Source organism: Paramormyrops kingsleyae, chromosome 11 (assembly GCF_048594095.1).
Source record: "Paramormyrops kingsleyae isolate MSU_618 chromosome 11, PKINGS_0.4, whole genome shotgun sequence".
Classification (NCBI taxonomy): Eukaryota; Metazoa; Chordata; class Actinopteri; order Osteoglossiformes; family Mormyridae; genus Paramormyrops; species Paramormyrops kingsleyae.
The window spans coordinates 19,321,248-19,338,548 of record NC_132807.1 but is presented as its reverse complement, the minus strand read 5'-3'; the positions used below and the strand labels follow the sequence as shown (position 1 = coordinate 19,338,548).

Genomic DNA, 17,301 nt, shown 5'->3' with positions numbered 1-17,301 from the left:
GTGAGCTCGCTCTCCCTGAGGCTGCTGTCCTCTCCCCTCGACCCGTCCAGCAGACAGGAAGCCCACCTGGAACCGCAGACCAGGAGACAACCACACACTCAACATATAATGCTTAAAAGACAACAGTTATAGTGCCAGGGAAAGGCTGCGTGAATCACCACTATATGACCCAAAGCTTCCAGGTGCTCACAGACGGTTTATAATGGAGTATGTTTTACACTCTATTAGAGTGTGACTATTTAACTTTGATTGGAGAGAGCAGGTTGTCTTTCCATTGTGTCATGAAAATGTTTATAAATGTTGTGTATATGAATATATGTAAAATATGCATGTATCTGTATATGTATATATAGCTATATATCTGAACTGAAGGTGCTATGCAGTGTAGCATGGCTGGGAGGTGCACCAGGGTCTGTATGCCTTGCCTGTAGAAGGGGACCACCCAGGCTGCACCTCCCCCTAAATAATGAGGGTGCTCTTCAGCTTTGAAAGCAACTAACCGGGGGAATACCCCCCCCCCCCCTTTCCCCTCGCTGCACTAGAATCATTAGGAAAGTTTCAGTTCAATCCGAGCATCTCCTTCTCCGAGGCCTGCGACCCCCCGCACTCCCCGATTCCCTCAAAATGCGCATCCTTGTATCTGAGGGCCTGTCTCTTTAAATTGCCGTTGGGGAAGGGGTTGGGGGTGGGGGGTGCAGCTTACCTAATGGCAGGATATTGAATTATATCTGCTTGAAGTGCTGTGGTGAGGGAGCCCCGAAGGATCATATTTTGCCAACAAGAAAAACACGGCAAAGAAGAGCCGAGAGCCGCCGTGAGCGGCGCAAGGAAGTGAACCGCATTCCTGGGAAGAGGTGACGCACGTGTGCGGGGGGTCTGTGCCCATGCCCAGACGGACATGGTGCTCCCAGTTCAAAGGATACTCAAAAAAACACCTGGTCTTCTTTCCGTCAAAATGCATCTGCCCCTCCTGTGAAGGGAGGGGGGTGGGGGGAGGGGGGGCTATACAGTAGCTGTCATTAAAATGAACTTTTATGGAATAAAATAATTGAATAAAAATGAATAAAGTGGCCTACATATCCAACCTTTCAGAAAGTAACAATTGCATTGCTTACCAAACAGGATGGTATCGTGAAAAATAAAACGTTAAGATTAATGACTTCCTAACATTTCATTGAAAGGAATGAAGTGAATTTAAATTTCTCTAAAAGTTAAAGAGCTAATGTTACAGTATTAATTTTCCTCTCGAACACTGAGTGGGAAAATATCCATTAGTGAAATTAACTACAGTTTCTAGGTAGCTAACAATGTGCAGTATATACAGAGTGGGGAGCAGTTAATGAACACTGCAGAGGGTGATATTTCATTATACAAATTAATGCTCACATTTTAATGGGAAAGTCACATAATGAATCTAGGCTTCGGTGACAGCAATTAGAGACACAGATTGTCCCCTTCTGGACAAGGCAGTATTTAGCGGTAAGCAGATGTGTGTTAAAACTCGACACTCTCCACCGTGCACACGTTTGACTTTGGGAAAGTCACGTGACACCCCCTGCCCTGCAACCGTGGTGAGAGGGCGTCGGACAAAGGGTGAGTTGGAGGGGTTAGCCTGAGCGATCCTCAGGGGAATGTACTGGGCGGGGCCAGAGGGGTACTGGCCCTAACTGACAGCTGATTGGCCCTGAGACTGCCTCCTCCCCTGTCACTTACTGATTCAAAACATACTATTGGATAATAGTAAAACCGGCCCCTCTATGAATTATGGGCTCTCTTATGGCCCCCGCCTTAAAAAACAATCCTAGAATCGCCCCTGGCATTCCTTTCAGAGGGGGTCCCAGTTGAAGGGGTTGTGTGGATCCATGCCGGGGGGGGGGGGGGGACAGGGACGGACCTGTTCCTGGCTACGTCACTGTCCCCAGAGGCTTACACACCGCCTTATTTGATTATATGAGGCCATATGGAAATCGAGCTTAAAGTATGTCATACCTATTAACCGCTTTAATCGCATCCTGTGCTGCTGCACCGTGTTTATCCAAAGCGGTTTCTATGGAATCGTAATAACTTACACAGCCCCAGATAAAAGTGTTTAAACCGGGCCCATTCTCATGGAACGGCGGAAGCATCCGAAAATGAATGATCGGTGTGGTCAAGGATAAAATTCAAATATAAAAAAAATATCTGGTGTGCTTGTGGCCTGTCAAATAATTCTTATAACCTTTAAAGAAAAAAAAAACTTTAGCAATGCAGAAACACGCAGTGTTAAAATGTTACTCTTTCCCAGTATCGGTGTTATATTTTATTCTTTTAATCTGCTGGCATTGCTTGTAAACCCTCCGCCATGTTAAAGATCTTGTGTACAAGCCCGGCTTGGAGACGTCTCTGGCTCTGTGCTTCAGCCGGGCCGTTATGTCTCTCCCAGCTTCCTGTGTTTGTTAGGATATCAATTAAAAGTGGATTAACGGGTACATAATGACCTTTAACGGTAAATTGTGTGTAATGTAGCAAGGCGGGATACAGTAAATTTCCCAGATGTCACACATGGCCCTGACGCGTGATGTAGCAGATGCCTGACTGGGCCCAGATGAGGCTCTGAGGGGCTCCTTCACCGAGGGGGTGGGTGCGCAGGGGCGGTCGATTCTGGCCTGCTCTAACACACACCGCTGAGGTGCCCCCTCCGAAGCATTGGACCTCCCTTTAAAACAAAAAGGGAAGGAGATGTTTGCTTTTGTGCTTCACCCCTAATTGTGGCCAAAATAACAATTTGTCCAATTAAAGGGATTGAAAATGATCATTTGCTCCGTAGCCGGTTCCTTATTTAATCAGCGCGTCCCCCCTTTCCCACAGAGAGGCTAAGCACTTATTGAGTTAAAGTCCCATCTCACATGGCTTATTTTGTATATAAGCTTGAAAGGCATCCTACTATAAAAGACCGTTTTCGCTGGCCTTAATATGTATTAAATCTGTATTTGTAGACCTTTATGTAGGAACAATGCAGTAGGTCTGCAGATCTCCAAATCTTTTCTGGAATGCTGCCCTCCAAATAGTGATAAATTACTTGAGCAGTATGCCATTTGCTAATTATATCCATGATTTACTACGGAGAAAGACTTAAATCATTCAATCCAGTCTTGCGTAACAATGCAACATTTTTTCGGATAAAAAATGGCTTCCATGTGTATAATCTAAATAAATTCTATAGCTATATATAAACAAAATATTTGACAACCGTCGTTTTATTACAGGCACTACACCAGCCCCCCAACCAGCTGCACCCCCCCCCAAGAGTATTTATACAGGGAACTCTGATACATTTAGAAATCAAGCTTAGCATTTTTGTTTATTTTTTTATTGATGGTAAAGCTGGCTTTAATTATGAGCCTATCGTAATTGCTAGCAGGACGCATTTCATGTCAGGCCATGAAATATGGTATTTTTAATGTTTTATTCCTGCGCTCTGCAATGCCACGTTTTTTTTACTACAGAGATCAGCCACCGGGGTGATTAATTTGCTATGCAACATTATGCTTAAGTGTTGCTAACATTATGGGATGGAATCGGTTTTATTGATGGGTAGTGGGGGAAAGAAGGAAGATGTGAGAGAAATGTAATGTGCTCTAAATGTTGTTATGAGGACTGTGGCTACATACACAGCGTGCACCGTGCTGTGGCAGTGCGGGCCCAAACCCCTCACACCATCTACACATGTTCCGGTCTTCCGCTGCCACTTAAGCTGGTCCACTTGTCCGTATATATATATATATATATATATATATATATATATATAAATTTAGTTTTTCTTCCTGGTTATACTTCTATTACCGAGTGTGTGGCTGCTGGGGACCGTGATTTATGTCGACTGTGATAAACTGCAAATGGATGGAGACCAAGAAGTCTCTGCCAAGGTAGAGTCTGACAGCGATTGAGGCCAGAAGAACATCCACTCACCCCCACCACCTACCACCCCCTCCGCTTCAAGCTGAGATAATATCGAGAGTTTAGATGTCGGTAGAAATACTATATATTTATTGTTCTGAAAGCACCATATGGCAAACAGGCTTTAATGTGTTGACATGAGTGATAACCTACTTTGTAGTCCTGGATTAAGCTGAAAACCATATTAAGGTGACAACTCTAGACGTTGTTGGCGGCTGTGAGATGTTATTCGCTCGGGGGGGGACTTGGCCTGACTCCTCTGTCTTGCTCCCCCGGCAGGTGAGAAGCCGTACCGGTGTCCGCACTGTGATTATGCAGGCACGCAGTCGGCCTCCCTGAAGTACCACCTGGAACGCCACCATCGGGAGCGGCAGAACGGGGGAGGGTCCTCATATGGGCACGCCGCAGAGCACAAGGAGGAGCACGCGGCCAGCAAGAGTGGCGTCTTTGTCCGGCCGGAAGTCCTGCGGGGCGTTTTCAAAGGTGTGCCTGGCAGTATGGACTTCCGGGGCGGGCAGATGCTTCCCCACCAGTGGGCTGCTCCAGGAATGCAGGACCGGGACCGGCATGGGCATGGACACGGGGCATCCACCGAAAACCCCCCGGACCACACGAAGAGCCAGGAAACCCCATCCGCTGAAGGGCCGGCAAGCTTCTCCGACCTCAGCCGGGCCTACCAGAGCATGGTGGGCAATGGGATGAACTTCCAGGGCTCCCTGCAGGCATTTATGGACAGCTTCGTCCTGAGTTCCCTGAAGAAGGACAAGGAGATGCGTGACAAGGCACAGATACAGCCGCATTTGGGCGCCGACGGCATGGAGGCCCGTGCCAAGCGGGGCGAGGCTGCGGAAGAGCGGTCGGACACCAAGCCCACCGGATCCAAACCCGAGAAGTCGCAGTATGAGCCGCTGGACCTTTCCGTCCGACCGGACTCCGTCTCCCTGCCGGGCTCTGCTGTCACCATCCAGGACAATGTGGCCTGGCACGGCTGCCTGTTCTGCCCATTCCAGACGTCCTCCGTAGAGCTGATGGCGCTTCACTTGCAGGCCAACCACCTGGGGAAGGCCAAGCGCAAAGAGGGAGGCTTCCTGGATGCGAAGGCGGGGGAAGCATCCTCGATGGGAAAGGCCGGCCTGATGAGTGCAGTCCTCCACCCTGGCTATGAAGCTGTCTCCGCCAAGCCAGAGCCTCACATGGACAAACTGGTCCAACAGGAGCTGGGCAAGGAGATCAAAGGGGAGCCACGAGGCCCGGCTTGGTCAAATCACATGGAGAGTGCAGGTTTCCAGAATGACTTCTTCAAGCCATTCGGCATGTACGATGCAGCCCCCGGTGGCCTGGTCCCCCAAGGGTTCGGAGGCAGCGGGCCAGAACAGCAGGACCCTCTGAAGCAGCCCTCCGATGTAAAGAACTCGAAACCGTCAGCCATGGCCGAGCTGTCTGAAGGGCACCCCTACAGTGACTCGGAGCCAACTAAGGAGCGGGAACACCCACGGTCGGACGACGAGTTTTGCCCAGCAGACCGTGCTACGAGACCAGGTTCCGACGATGATGAAGATGAGGCAGAAGAGGAGGATGAGGACGGGGAGGAAGAGGAGATGGAGGAAGGAGAAGAGAACCGCAGCATGCAGCTGCCGGTACTGAGCGAGGACCCCCAGAAAGCGGGAGCTGCCAGAGCCACCCTGTCGCCACTGCTGGAGAAGCCCTGGCGGGGGCTGAGTCTGCTTTCATCTGCAGGCGTTCCCCAGGGGTCCCCAAGGGCCGAGCAGGGCCGCCTTGAGCAGCAGATGAGCATACTGTCTGTCCTGAGGGCCTACAGCGCGGAGAACCTAGCGGCCTTCAACGGCCTTGGAAGCACCTCAAACAACACCGGTGCCATCAAGAGACCAGACATGCCTGGTGAGTCTCTGCCCGCTCCCACCCCCACACCCCCCGCCCCCCCATGTGCCGCGTTTTTGATCCTATCACCTCAGCACGCAAATACACACACACACACACACACACGCTCTTTCCCCTGCCGTTTGCCATGTGGCACAGACAAATAAACAAAAAGGGGAGCCTGGATGGGCCCTAAAGTTATTTCAGCCTTATTTCAAGCAAGTTTAGAAGCTATTCGACTTGTGAGCAACAGATTAATCTTTATTACTAGTTTATATTACTGCAGCCAAAGCTTCCCCTTGATGGATACGAATAATCCTGTCTGCAGGAGTGCAGCATCCCTGCTCCCATGTCTTCTCAAGCACCGCATTTAACTATCTTAAGTTTCATAAAGCCTGGTCCCTAAAGCCCATTACTTTATAATGCCGAAAGATGTATGGGCAGCTGAAAAATGAGCTGCCATCTTTCATGATTCTGTTAAGGTTATGGGCGCTCCTTGAGAAACCAGCATCGCTGGGTGCAGTCTTTGAATCTCGGTGATAAAAACGAGAGCAGGAGTAAAGAGTAAAAGAAACACGCACGCGAGCACAGGCACGCACGCATGCATGCACGCACACACGCACGCACAGCGGGGTAGCGTGGTGCAGGAAACCGCGCTGAGTAGTGAAAGGTAAGTGAGCAAACCGCAAACGCAAAACAAGGTCGCATCTCACTGATCGCATTAAACAGTCAGCAGCCCCAAAGACAGTTTTGCAATCCGCTGCATGCCGTCTTGTGCAAGCTGGTGGTATGGGGAAGTGCTTTCCTTCAACGCATTTCAGGGTAGCTATTAAAGCTAGCTGCCAGAAAGATGTCAAGATGAGATTTAGTCACGTAACCTCTGAAAAAAAAAAATAAGACTAAAAAAAACAAAAATGGCATGATGGAGACAGTTAAACAAAGCTAAACGAATAACCTTTATCCTGCTCTGGATTGGCTAAGAAAAGCCATTTAACATTCGTGGACAGAGGAGCTACATTCAGTAAAAGGGATATTTATCGAGTCCTGAAGCTGTGCTTCAGATGTACGAGGGGATTCTTCCCCCGAAAGGGCCTGCAAACGAGTTAATTGTCTTTATTTTCCCACTTGACTGCAACTGGGAGGAAGGACACTTGAATTAAGAGGTGATAGCCAGTGTTATTCTTTACTTTCTGCCATGAGATCCCTCCAAGGTCCACAGTGCTTTTACTAAGGTAGAGCTCGTGGTGGCTGTCTCGGAGCAGAGGAATAATAAGCAGAGGGAATAGCAGCGTATACTCTGGAAGAATGGAGCACGCAGTTCTGCTTGCCGCAGATTGGGCCGAGGCGGCTAGAATCAGTATCATCATGGTTTCTGGTGTCAGGAGGCAGGCCCAGCAGACACACGCATGCCTAGCTGTTGGCGGAGGAAAGGTCGGCTGCTGTGTGCTCCCTGGCGCTGCCGCGTGGCCTGTGAGGTGCTCCAACCGTGACTATACATACTGCTGCGCTCGCTTCAGCAGCCTCAACTCACTTGGAAATGGCACGCACTCACGCGTCCACAGGTCCCGTGTGCGCCGCTCGTGTGTTTCCAGTTAATTGTTAACCACGTGTGTGTGAAGTGTCTGACATTACACCTTATTAATTCAAGACTTAGCAAATCCATTTTTAATATTTTTTGGTGTTATTTTGCTGTGTTGGCTGCGAAGGAGGTCAAAAGCTAATCAACAATTAATTGAATTCCGAGCGGCGAGGTTCCCGACCAAATGTTGTAAAGGAAATCACACGTAATTTATCAGAAAATGCATTTGTGTTTTATTATTATTTTTTAAATTTCAAAACCAGCTGCCACAGAAACAATCAAAGCAGGATGAGTGGGAAACACTCCAGCCCGCTTCTAAGGCAGGGCGCCTAGAATCGGAGCTCGGTGCCACTTCTGACCCGTGGTTCGCAAAACGCAGAGGCTCAATTCCGGAAAAGTGCCAGCACCTGCTGAATTTTTAACTCTGCGTTTGAAAAAGCGCGGCCCCACAAATCTAGCAGAATGATTAACGGCCGCTGAATGGCCCCTGCTTAGATAGCTGATCTGATTCCACCAGGGGACATTTTAAAAAAGCTGTCATTTGTGGCCCCAGGGGCAAGCTTCAGCCTCTTTGTTAGTAGTTATTAGACCTTTAGTGCATGTCAAGGCACAGTAATGAGGTACTATTTACCTGCACTGGGAACTACGTGGAGAAAGTTACCCAACATTACAGTGGCAGGAAGAGAACACTCAGGAAATCACCAGGAATTAAAGGACACTCCCCCACCCCCACCTCCCAGTTAGCAAATCAGAATTATTTTCATCATGGCAGTCTCACTCCTGTGGCCTCACTGCCCAGTTATGGCCGGTGGAAGCCCGCCAGGGCGTCATATGACCTCGGTCTTTTGGCAACAAACGTTGAGCGGTCTTTGTCTCTGTGAAGGTGACCGGAAGCCTGGCGGGATGGGCCAGAGGGACGAGAATAAGGGGCGACGGGAGAATCGGGTAACAGGGAGCCTGGCGGGATGGGCCAGAGGGACGAGAATAAGGGGCGACGGGCGAATCGGGTAACAGGGAGCCTGGCGGGATGGGCCAGAGGGACGAGAATTAGGGGCGACGGGAGAATCGGGTAACAGGGAGCCTGGCGGGATGGGCCAGAGGGACGAGAATAAGGGGCGACGGGCGAATCGGGTAACAGGGAGCCTGGCGGGATGGGCCAGAGGGACGAGAATAAGGGGCGACGGGCGAATCGGGTAACAGGGAGCCTGGCGGGATGGGCCAGAGGGACGAGAATAAGGGGCGACGGGCGAATCGGGTAACAGGGAGCCTGGCGGGATGGGCCAGAGGGACGAGAATTAGGGGCGACGGGCGAATCGGGTAACAGGGAGCCTGGCGGGATGGGCCAGAGGGACGAGAATTAGGGGCGACGGGCGAATCGGGTAACAGGGAGCCTGGCGGGATGGGCCAGAGGGACGAGAATAAGGGGCGACGGGCGCGTCGGGTAACAGGGAGCCTGGCGGGATGGGCCAGAGGGACGAGAATAAGGGGCGTCGGGTGAGTCGGGTGTCGGGCGTGTTGGGTTACGGCTGCCGATAGATACATCGGTGATATCATGTATAGCTCTAGGCTCAGCACGGTGTTAATTTGCTTGACATTCCCGTCCGGGGGAGACTTACAGGGCCATTAAGACAAAAGTACAATGGGTACATAGATCCCCTGAAAAGGTCAGTGTGTAGATCTGGCTGGATTGCGTTGCCCCCCTTCCCCCCTCCCTGACCCCTGCTGCAAGCGAAACTGGTGAGGGGGGGGCACAGGAGAACAGCAGCTAGCCGTGCGGCTCCCTCGCTCCCCTCGGAGGTCATCCCCCTCAAATTGAGGCGCTGAGAGTTTGCGAAAGATGGCTGTCATATCTGCGTTTGCGTTCTCTTTATTGTTCTGTAAATAAAAGGTAATTGTACATGATCCCGCATTGGGTGCAGCCTGCAATCAAAGAGGCAGCACCGATCTAGGACTCGGGGTGCTGGTGGGTTCTTACTAGTGTCTTAACCATAGTTTGGCCACAGGCGTGCAATTAAAAGTATTTAAGGGGTTGGGGGGTGTTTCCTGACAACACTTTATCTCATGGGTCTCAGGTATCTCTCAGGTGAGAAAGGCAATCTCACCCCCACCCTCGCTGCCTTCCCGTTCTGGGTAACTGTGTTCTGAGAATCCAGTGTTCCCCAGTCAGCCACTGCGCCTCAGTGGCTGCTTAAAGCTCCTTTGGGAAGCTTACCCAGTAACCAGCACGGGTGCACCGTAAGTGACCCGCTTACGGTAAGTTTCCGGCTTCCAGGAGGGCCGGCACTCAGGCTGCTTCCTCTTTCGGTAAATGGTTCAGCGAGGAACCACAAATGACAACAGTTTTATTAAAAAGTACGCGTCACTTAGTGACCATGTACGGTTCCGACCAGGCGGTCTGTAGGCGAACCAACATATGCTGTCTCAGATACACACAGTACAGTACCAGTACAGACTATAAGAATACAGCATGCATAGCACTGTACAGTGTATGTCAAAAATCATGTATTGTAATCCTATAGCAGTAACTATTTACTTCACACAATAATACAATAAAGGTCTATTACTTTTCCTTTATTTCTTGGAAGCACTTGTTTGATGGCATTTGTGGCCCATGATGCACTTAAATATCACATAAATAAGAACACTGCCTTGAGAATCATACTATGATTGCGTTTGTTTACATACTGCCATTGTTTACATACTGCCATTGTTTACATACTACCAACTGTGTCTTCAGTACGTAGGTCGTTATTCAGTTGTTCTAGGACTACTTACATCCAATTTGGGATGCTATTCGCTTTGTCCTATGCTACCTCTGAGATCTTGCTCGTTAAGGCATTCACTTGGTAAGCGGTAGGTCAATAAGTAACTCAGATCATATATTATAAACATATGACAGGTCCTCCTCTCCTTTGATATAATCTCCTTCTCCTCTTCTTCGAGGTCATCTTCTACTCCTCTTCTTTGAGATCATCCTCTCTTCCCCTTGGTCTCCTTCTCCACCTCCCCTTCATAGCAGCTGTCTTCTTCACCTTTTCTCCTTGGGTGAAGTGTTGTAGTTGGGTGTAGGGGGGTGGAGGGTGTGTGTTAAAAATGTTGCCATTTGACATGGCTTCTAGCGAACAAACGGGCTCGTCTCCCCCGTGGCAGTGCACGCCGCCGGTCCCTGTCTCTGCCTCTTTGATGGACAGTGAAGCTGTTGTATTCCACCTGCTCCGTGTTCATGAGGCCCTGGGACCAGCCAGCGGCGGGGGGCGTGCGGCGGGGCGGGGGGGTTGGTGGGGGGTGGGCTGACGTGAAGGCAACCTCACCTTTAGTCAGCCAGAGAGAGCGTTTGTGCATAGGGTCTGTGCAAGCCACGCCTCACCCTGAGTTTATTACCCCGTGGTCCGAGCGGCGAGAGCGCTGTTAGGAACAGCATGGACACCATTCTGCAGTCAGGAGGTGGCCCCCTGTTGCCAGCGGCGAGCTTTTGTTTTGTGGGCATAGCCATTCTGCTTGGGCTGCCGTGCAGATGAACGTGGCGGGAAGGAGTGGCACGGCCGCGGGGGGAGGGGGGGGGAACAGGAGACCCCAAAGGGTGGGTCAGACATCAGATGCTGGTCTGTGAACGTGGAGTGAGAAGCTCTGGGGGTAAAGTTGGTGGAGGAGAGCGGAGTGGACGAGAGGACCTCCTCTTTGGGCAGCTTTTCATTGGGGCAATACGCCACCTGGTGGAAAAGTAGAAACCCACCTTCTGACACTGTAAGGGGGCAACATTATTATTATTTTTATTATTATTATTATTATTATTATTATTATTATTATTATACGCATAAAAAAGACTGAATGTTCCCGGGTGACCCCCAGGTGATTAAACTGATGACCATGCCCCCCTGGTGTGTCACATTCGCTGTTTGCCACACAGGAGTGTCTAATGCCAGGCCCCTTCCCTGGGGGTGGGGGTTGGGAGCTGAGCAGCGAACACAGATTGCCAGTGTCAAGAACATAAACTATGTAAAAAACGTAAATGTATTCAGGCCCGCCTGGTATTTTTAGCACTGCTACAGCGCTCCCTGACAACTTTGGTCTGCTGCTCTGTGCTCACGGGACATTTTGGGGATTGTCTACTTAGTCCTAGCAGTGTTCTTGTCACCGGTGGCCAATTACCCCTGTCAAGGACGGGAGATTTAATGTCCGGACTCCCTGCGTGGGGCTTGAACCCGGCACTGCTGAGGTCAAGAGCTGGGCCCTGGAGCCCTGGGGCCTGACAGCCTTCCCGTGCCAGCCCCTGTGTGCCTGCCCCCCCCCCATCTGAAACTGTTTAAATTACAGACCACAGCAATAAAAGGATCATATGCGGGGTACCCTCAGAACAGGTTCTTTAAAGCTATTACAATGATTAAAAACATATGGTGCGTACAGCAGAGCGCGGCACCTCACAGATGTGCCGGATTAGCGTCTGCGTTGCTGAAGCTGCTTTCTCTTTCCTCGGGAAGGCAGCGGGAGGTAACGCCAGCTCCGTGGCTCTTGCCGATCGGTTTTCCGGATAAACGTGCCCATGCGGGCAGGCATACGGAGGTGATCTCGCTAAGCACCTCGCACCAGAGGCGCTTTCAGAAGCGTCCGCTTGGTAGTGGAGCATCTCAATCATGTCCTGGTCATTTACGCCATTTACTGTATGTTTCCCGGGAAGGGTGCTTGCACAATTAAAAAAAAATAATAATTTGCGAGGGAAAAAAATTGGGAATCATCAGCAAACATGGTGCCATTCTGCTTTGCTTATCTTTACATTGATTTTGATTGGCAGATGTGTTTGACGTACAAGGGAGGCAAATAGCTCATTACAAACTTATGGCTGTCAAGGAGTCGAATCGGCATTAAGTGGAGTGAATGCCCAGGTACAATGTGAGCAGCATTGGAGCAGAAGCTACTCAACATCTACTAGACAAAGCAAGGACCTAATAAGACAATTAGGAAGAACCTATTAAAAGTACTGTTCAAGGAGCAGTTGTGCCAATGTACTCACTTCCAGGTTACAGGACTTCAGTACGCAGCCAATCAGTAGCGGAGGAGACAGGGGGGGCAGAGGAGCATTCACCCCCAGGCCCATCGTGGCAGGGGGCCCACTGCAAAATTTACCCACCCAGTCATGAAATGAAACAGACAATCATGCAAAATTCACAACAAGTTGACAAATTGTACCTGGGGGGTCCCCCCCCCCCAGGCATGCTAGGGGTTGCCCTGTCTCCCAGGCTTATAAGGTACTCACAGCCAAACCCGTTTCCTGAATCTGTGTAGCTCAGCTCCTTTCTGCTTAACCTCATGCTCGTCAAAGAAGGAGTCATCCGAAGAAGCGGCGCAGGCACCATGGTAAGCCTGTCCTAGCAGGCTTCGGGCCCCGTCATGGGGGCTGTGCCATGTGTCAGTGGGAGCCCCCCTTTGCGGCTCACGGGTGACGCGGGACGCACTGATGACGCGTGAACCCACGTGCTCCAGCTTTCCGCTGAGGTGAAGTTGCACCTTGTCACTCGCCGGCACAAATAGTAGGCGCAAGGAGCAATTAACCGTAATGGCTGCTGTCAGCCTTGCCGAGGCGGACCTGTTGCTCGTCTGTAGCAGCTGTGCCATCTCTAAAAATATTTCCCCTCCCACTAATTCTCCAATATCAGCTTTAATGTTGTGAAAACCAACGAAAGACTCTCCTCGGCGTGGTGACAACGGGTCAGCAGCGACCACAGAGGACGCGCTAGCTGCGAGCTAGCTGGCAGGGTGGTGTAAGCGGAGCTGCGGGGCACGGAACGGGGAGACCGGGTCTGTGGGGCAGGGAAATTTGGGCTGCAGAGCAGGAGATGGGGTGGCAAGGGCTTCAGGGTAGGGCAGGTTGGGCCAGGGGTCAGGGGATTGGGCAGGCGGGGCCGTGAGGTGGGGGATAGAGTGGGCAGGGCAGGTTGGGCCGTGGGGCAGGGAACGAGGTGGGTGGGGCTGCAGGTCGGGCCATGGGGCGGGGGATGGGACAGGTAGGACATTGAGGTGGAGGATGGGGCAAGAGGGGCCGCAGAGCAGGGGATGAGGTGGGTGGGGCCACGGGGTGGGGGACAGGGTGGGGAATGAGGTGGGTGAGCCTTTGGGGCGGAGGATGGGGCAGGGAGCAGGATGAGTGGGGCTGCGGGCCGGGGGATGGGACTGGTGCTAATATCAGACACTAATGAGTACCGACCAGTTGTTCTACTCATCAAATTACACAGCGGGGAAAATAGAATTTGGGGCCGTAAGGCAACAGAAAACAACATTTCCAGTAGAAACTGTCACAGTGCAGCTTTGTCGTGTGTGCGTGCATGTGTGTGCGTGCATGTGTGTGTTACTGTAATCCCTTTATCTGTTTGCCCATCTCCGCGCACGTTTGCACCACATTGATACAATAGAGCAGAATGAGCGAAACGGCGTTCTCTTAAGTTTAAGGTTTTGATGTCGGCTAATTTGTCTCACCGCTTGTTATTCCTGTGTCGACGGCGCGTGCGTGCGGGCAGGCGGGCGGGCGCGGTGAAATGCGAGGCGTTCCTGTTATTACCGCCCTCCTTCTTCTATCCCAGGGCGGCATTAGATGTAAGAAGCCTCGGCGGGGTTGTACCGCTAAAATAACACTTCTTTGCCGCCACGCAGGTACACAACACACTGACGCAAACATAATGACCGTGTTTATACTGTCGGATGGCACTTAATGAGAGCCGACTCAGAAAACTTCTGCAGAGAGACGGAGGAAGCGGGAAGAAGGGGAGGAAACACTCTGGCATCTGCGTACAGCTGAGTGCCGACTAACGCTCTTCCGCTCGACATCAAGGCGCCGCATGCGCAGGTAAAGGCGGAGCCATGACGGCGGGGGAGAGGCCTTCACCATGCCCACAATTAGCAGTGGACAACTCGCATGGTAAAGGGAAAGGAAGATCACACCTCAGTGCGTCACAGGCCTGTTTCTTGCTTAATACCCTAAAGAGGAAAATGACAGATTTGGGGGAAATTCAGAGAGCCAGATAGCAGGACCCAAGCATTCCACTGTTAGCTGGTTCAAGAGTAAAGTCTTCAGAGATGAAAATGAATAGTATGTGTTCCACTTTGTCTCGGGCAAATACCATTGACTGGATTCAGAATGGCGCATTGTTTATTAGGAAATCTGGAGGCTGGTGGAACAGTTGTCGCTCTAATTACAGTAATTTAATCAGGATTAGTAAGGTTACCTGTGTGCGACAGCACTGAATCATTCAGGGGAAATGTACCTTTTCGAACATATAGGTCTTTTTTTGTTGATTTTTCTTCCAACACTTTTTAAAGCGCCTCTTTCCGGGTGAATCTGGTGAATCGAGCGGTAAAACAATGGCGGCCGTTTCAGAATAAGTAAACAGTACGCTCCATTGTTTTCTCGCTCGCTCTCTCCCCTCCTCATTTGTATTCCCTCTCTCCCCAAGCCCCGTTAAATACGGAGCAAAGAGAATCCATTTTAATCTGATTAATAACTTAGTTGATCACATATAACCTAATTTTCATTCAGTGCTGCCCTTGTCCACGGGAGTCATATAAGGAATGACCTTTGAGTCGCCACGGCAACCATAAAGCACAATAAGCACCATTGTCCTGTCAGAAATGGAAGATGTTTTACATCATTACAAAATTTAATGTTCCATCTTTTCAGATGTAATACTTTTCACAAAGGCCACATTCCAATTGAAACTCGTTAGGATCAGAGTCAAGTTTCCCAGGCTTGGGGATGGGACTGACTTTCTCATGCATCTGCAGTAATATGAATCAGCCTTTTAAAACAGATATGGTTACATATTAGTTTTGAAAGGTACAGTAACCACACCGCTCTGACCGTCACTAACAGAAGGCCCTTTGTTCCTGGCAAATCTGATAACAAGCGCTGCACACTGCATACTATTTGTGTTTGAATAAATCAGACTTTTTAAAAAGTTCAACAGGGTTGAGCTCCTAGCAAACGCTTTGTGTTGCAGTTCAAAGCTGTGGGCGTACATGAAATGTTCCGGAGTGTCCGTCCCTGTCCACCTGATGGGCCCGCTTGCCGCCGCCTTACCTGTTGTTTCTATGCTTGTTTTTATACCAAGAAATTAAAAATCTAAAAATTCAGTGCTGATATGAAGATCATCATCTTCCCAAGCAGACCTAGTGAGATTTAATTAAAACCAGAGGAACAAAACACATGCACGGAGAGTAACACCAGGAAATATGGATAAAATATTTATGAAGTAGGCCAACGTCGGCATGGTTCCATATGTTTTATCATTTAAGCAGCTTGCTTCTCGCTGCAACGTGATGTAAAATTTCATCAGGACTCGGAGACAGGGGAAGGCTGCTTTATTTCCCGTTTTTGGGGAATTATTTCTTTATCCAGACTTCTGGGAAGATAAGACCTTCATCTGTGTTTGTAATACAATTACCCCACTACCACTCTCAGTAGCAGTCCAATTACTGATGATGATTGTAATTACAGCCATTCTTCATATACGTGTATTATGTGTGTGTGTGTGTCTTATATATAAAACATATAATTGCATTAGCTCCTGCCTTAGAAAGGCAGGTGAAATATGTACAGTATTTAGGCTTTCAGTATACAATTTTATATATTTTCATGTGTTTGGCTCAGAAATTTCAGTCACTGCATAAATAGGACCCTCCATTATAAGTGGTTTAAATTTGATAAAATTCATAAATATCTGAATTTGTAACATTACCCTTAATAACCAGTATCCCCCAACCCACATGTTCCACAAAGTAGGAAACTGGTTGTTATAACTAACAACAAGTGATATTTGCTTTCTGCACAAAAAGAAAAGCCTGTTTTGCTTTTTAATTAACTTATCGGTCATCAAAAATGCTTTTCTTGTGAGGGATGAATTTCATGTGTGAATCACTGGGTAAAAATTCTTGTAAAATAAAGATTGTGCATTGGTTTCCAGAAATTGTGAGGGCTTTATGGTTTACAGTTTTTATTAGACTCAGCAGAGAAAGGGTCGCAGGAATCGGCACGGGAGTAAGGCCATTTGCCCACATAAATCTTCCTTGACGTTTAAACCTCATCCTGGATCATTCCGGAAAACTGCTCTTATTAACCACTTTGTATCCACCTTTGTCCCTCGCTTCCCCAGCCATGGGGACCATCTTGGATCTTGCTCGCTTTTCCATTTACGCAAACAGATTCTTTAAGCTTTGTAACTAAAAACAATCGGATACCACGTTGCTTTGCACATTAATGCCTTTGTAAAGAACGAGAGAGGGGGGTGGAAAAATGGAGGGGGAGACGAAAAGAGATAAGCGGGGCCTGGCTGTCATGCCCCCCCTCCGATTCTCCTAAAAGAGACAAACAAAATCTGCCTTTCCATCATCAAATCCGGCCTGATCTGTATGCTGCAGACAGTAACAGACAAACATCATACTCAGACTTTGCCTCTAATTGACTGAACAAGGATTGGTCACACTTTTAAGTACCATCCTGTAATGGATTTTCATGTTTGTGCGCTTTAACTGGCTGTGCAAATGGAAGGCAAAACGTCTCTTTATTGCAAAAACAACAGCATCTCTCTCCGTGGTGATGCTATCAACCTCCTTTTCTGTTTGTTGCAAGGTCAACGGGGCCCTGTCAGATGACAAACGATCTCAAGATGGCCGCATCATCTGTCCTCTAATTGTCTAAAGGGTTTCAGAGAGAAGCTACACGTCTCTCTGTTCGCTCTCTCCCGCTTTTTTTTCCCTTTTGGAAGTGGTAGCATTTTAATTTCTTATCAAGTAAATGAGCGTAAAAACACCAAACGGCCTCAATTTTCATAGCACAGAAGTTTCCCTTCTTCCACATATCTTCTCGAGCTTGAGACAAAGGACAGGGAATCTTTAATATGTGGAGTTATGGCTCTTCAGTACTG

General features: G+C 49.3%; 1 protein-coding gene across 1 annotated transcript in view; it reads left to right on the top strand.

The window, feature by feature from the left end:
• znf536 (zinc finger protein 536) overlaps positions 1-17,301 on the top strand; it is a 71,681-nt gene that overhangs the window by 33,331 nt on the left and 21,049 nt on the right. The window contains exon 4 of the mRNA XM_023818461.2: positions 4,216-5,835. Coding sequence (XP_023674229.1) covers positions 4,216-5,835 — 1,620 coding nt within the window. The remainder of the gene's footprint in view (positions 1-4,215; positions 5,836-17,301) is intronic.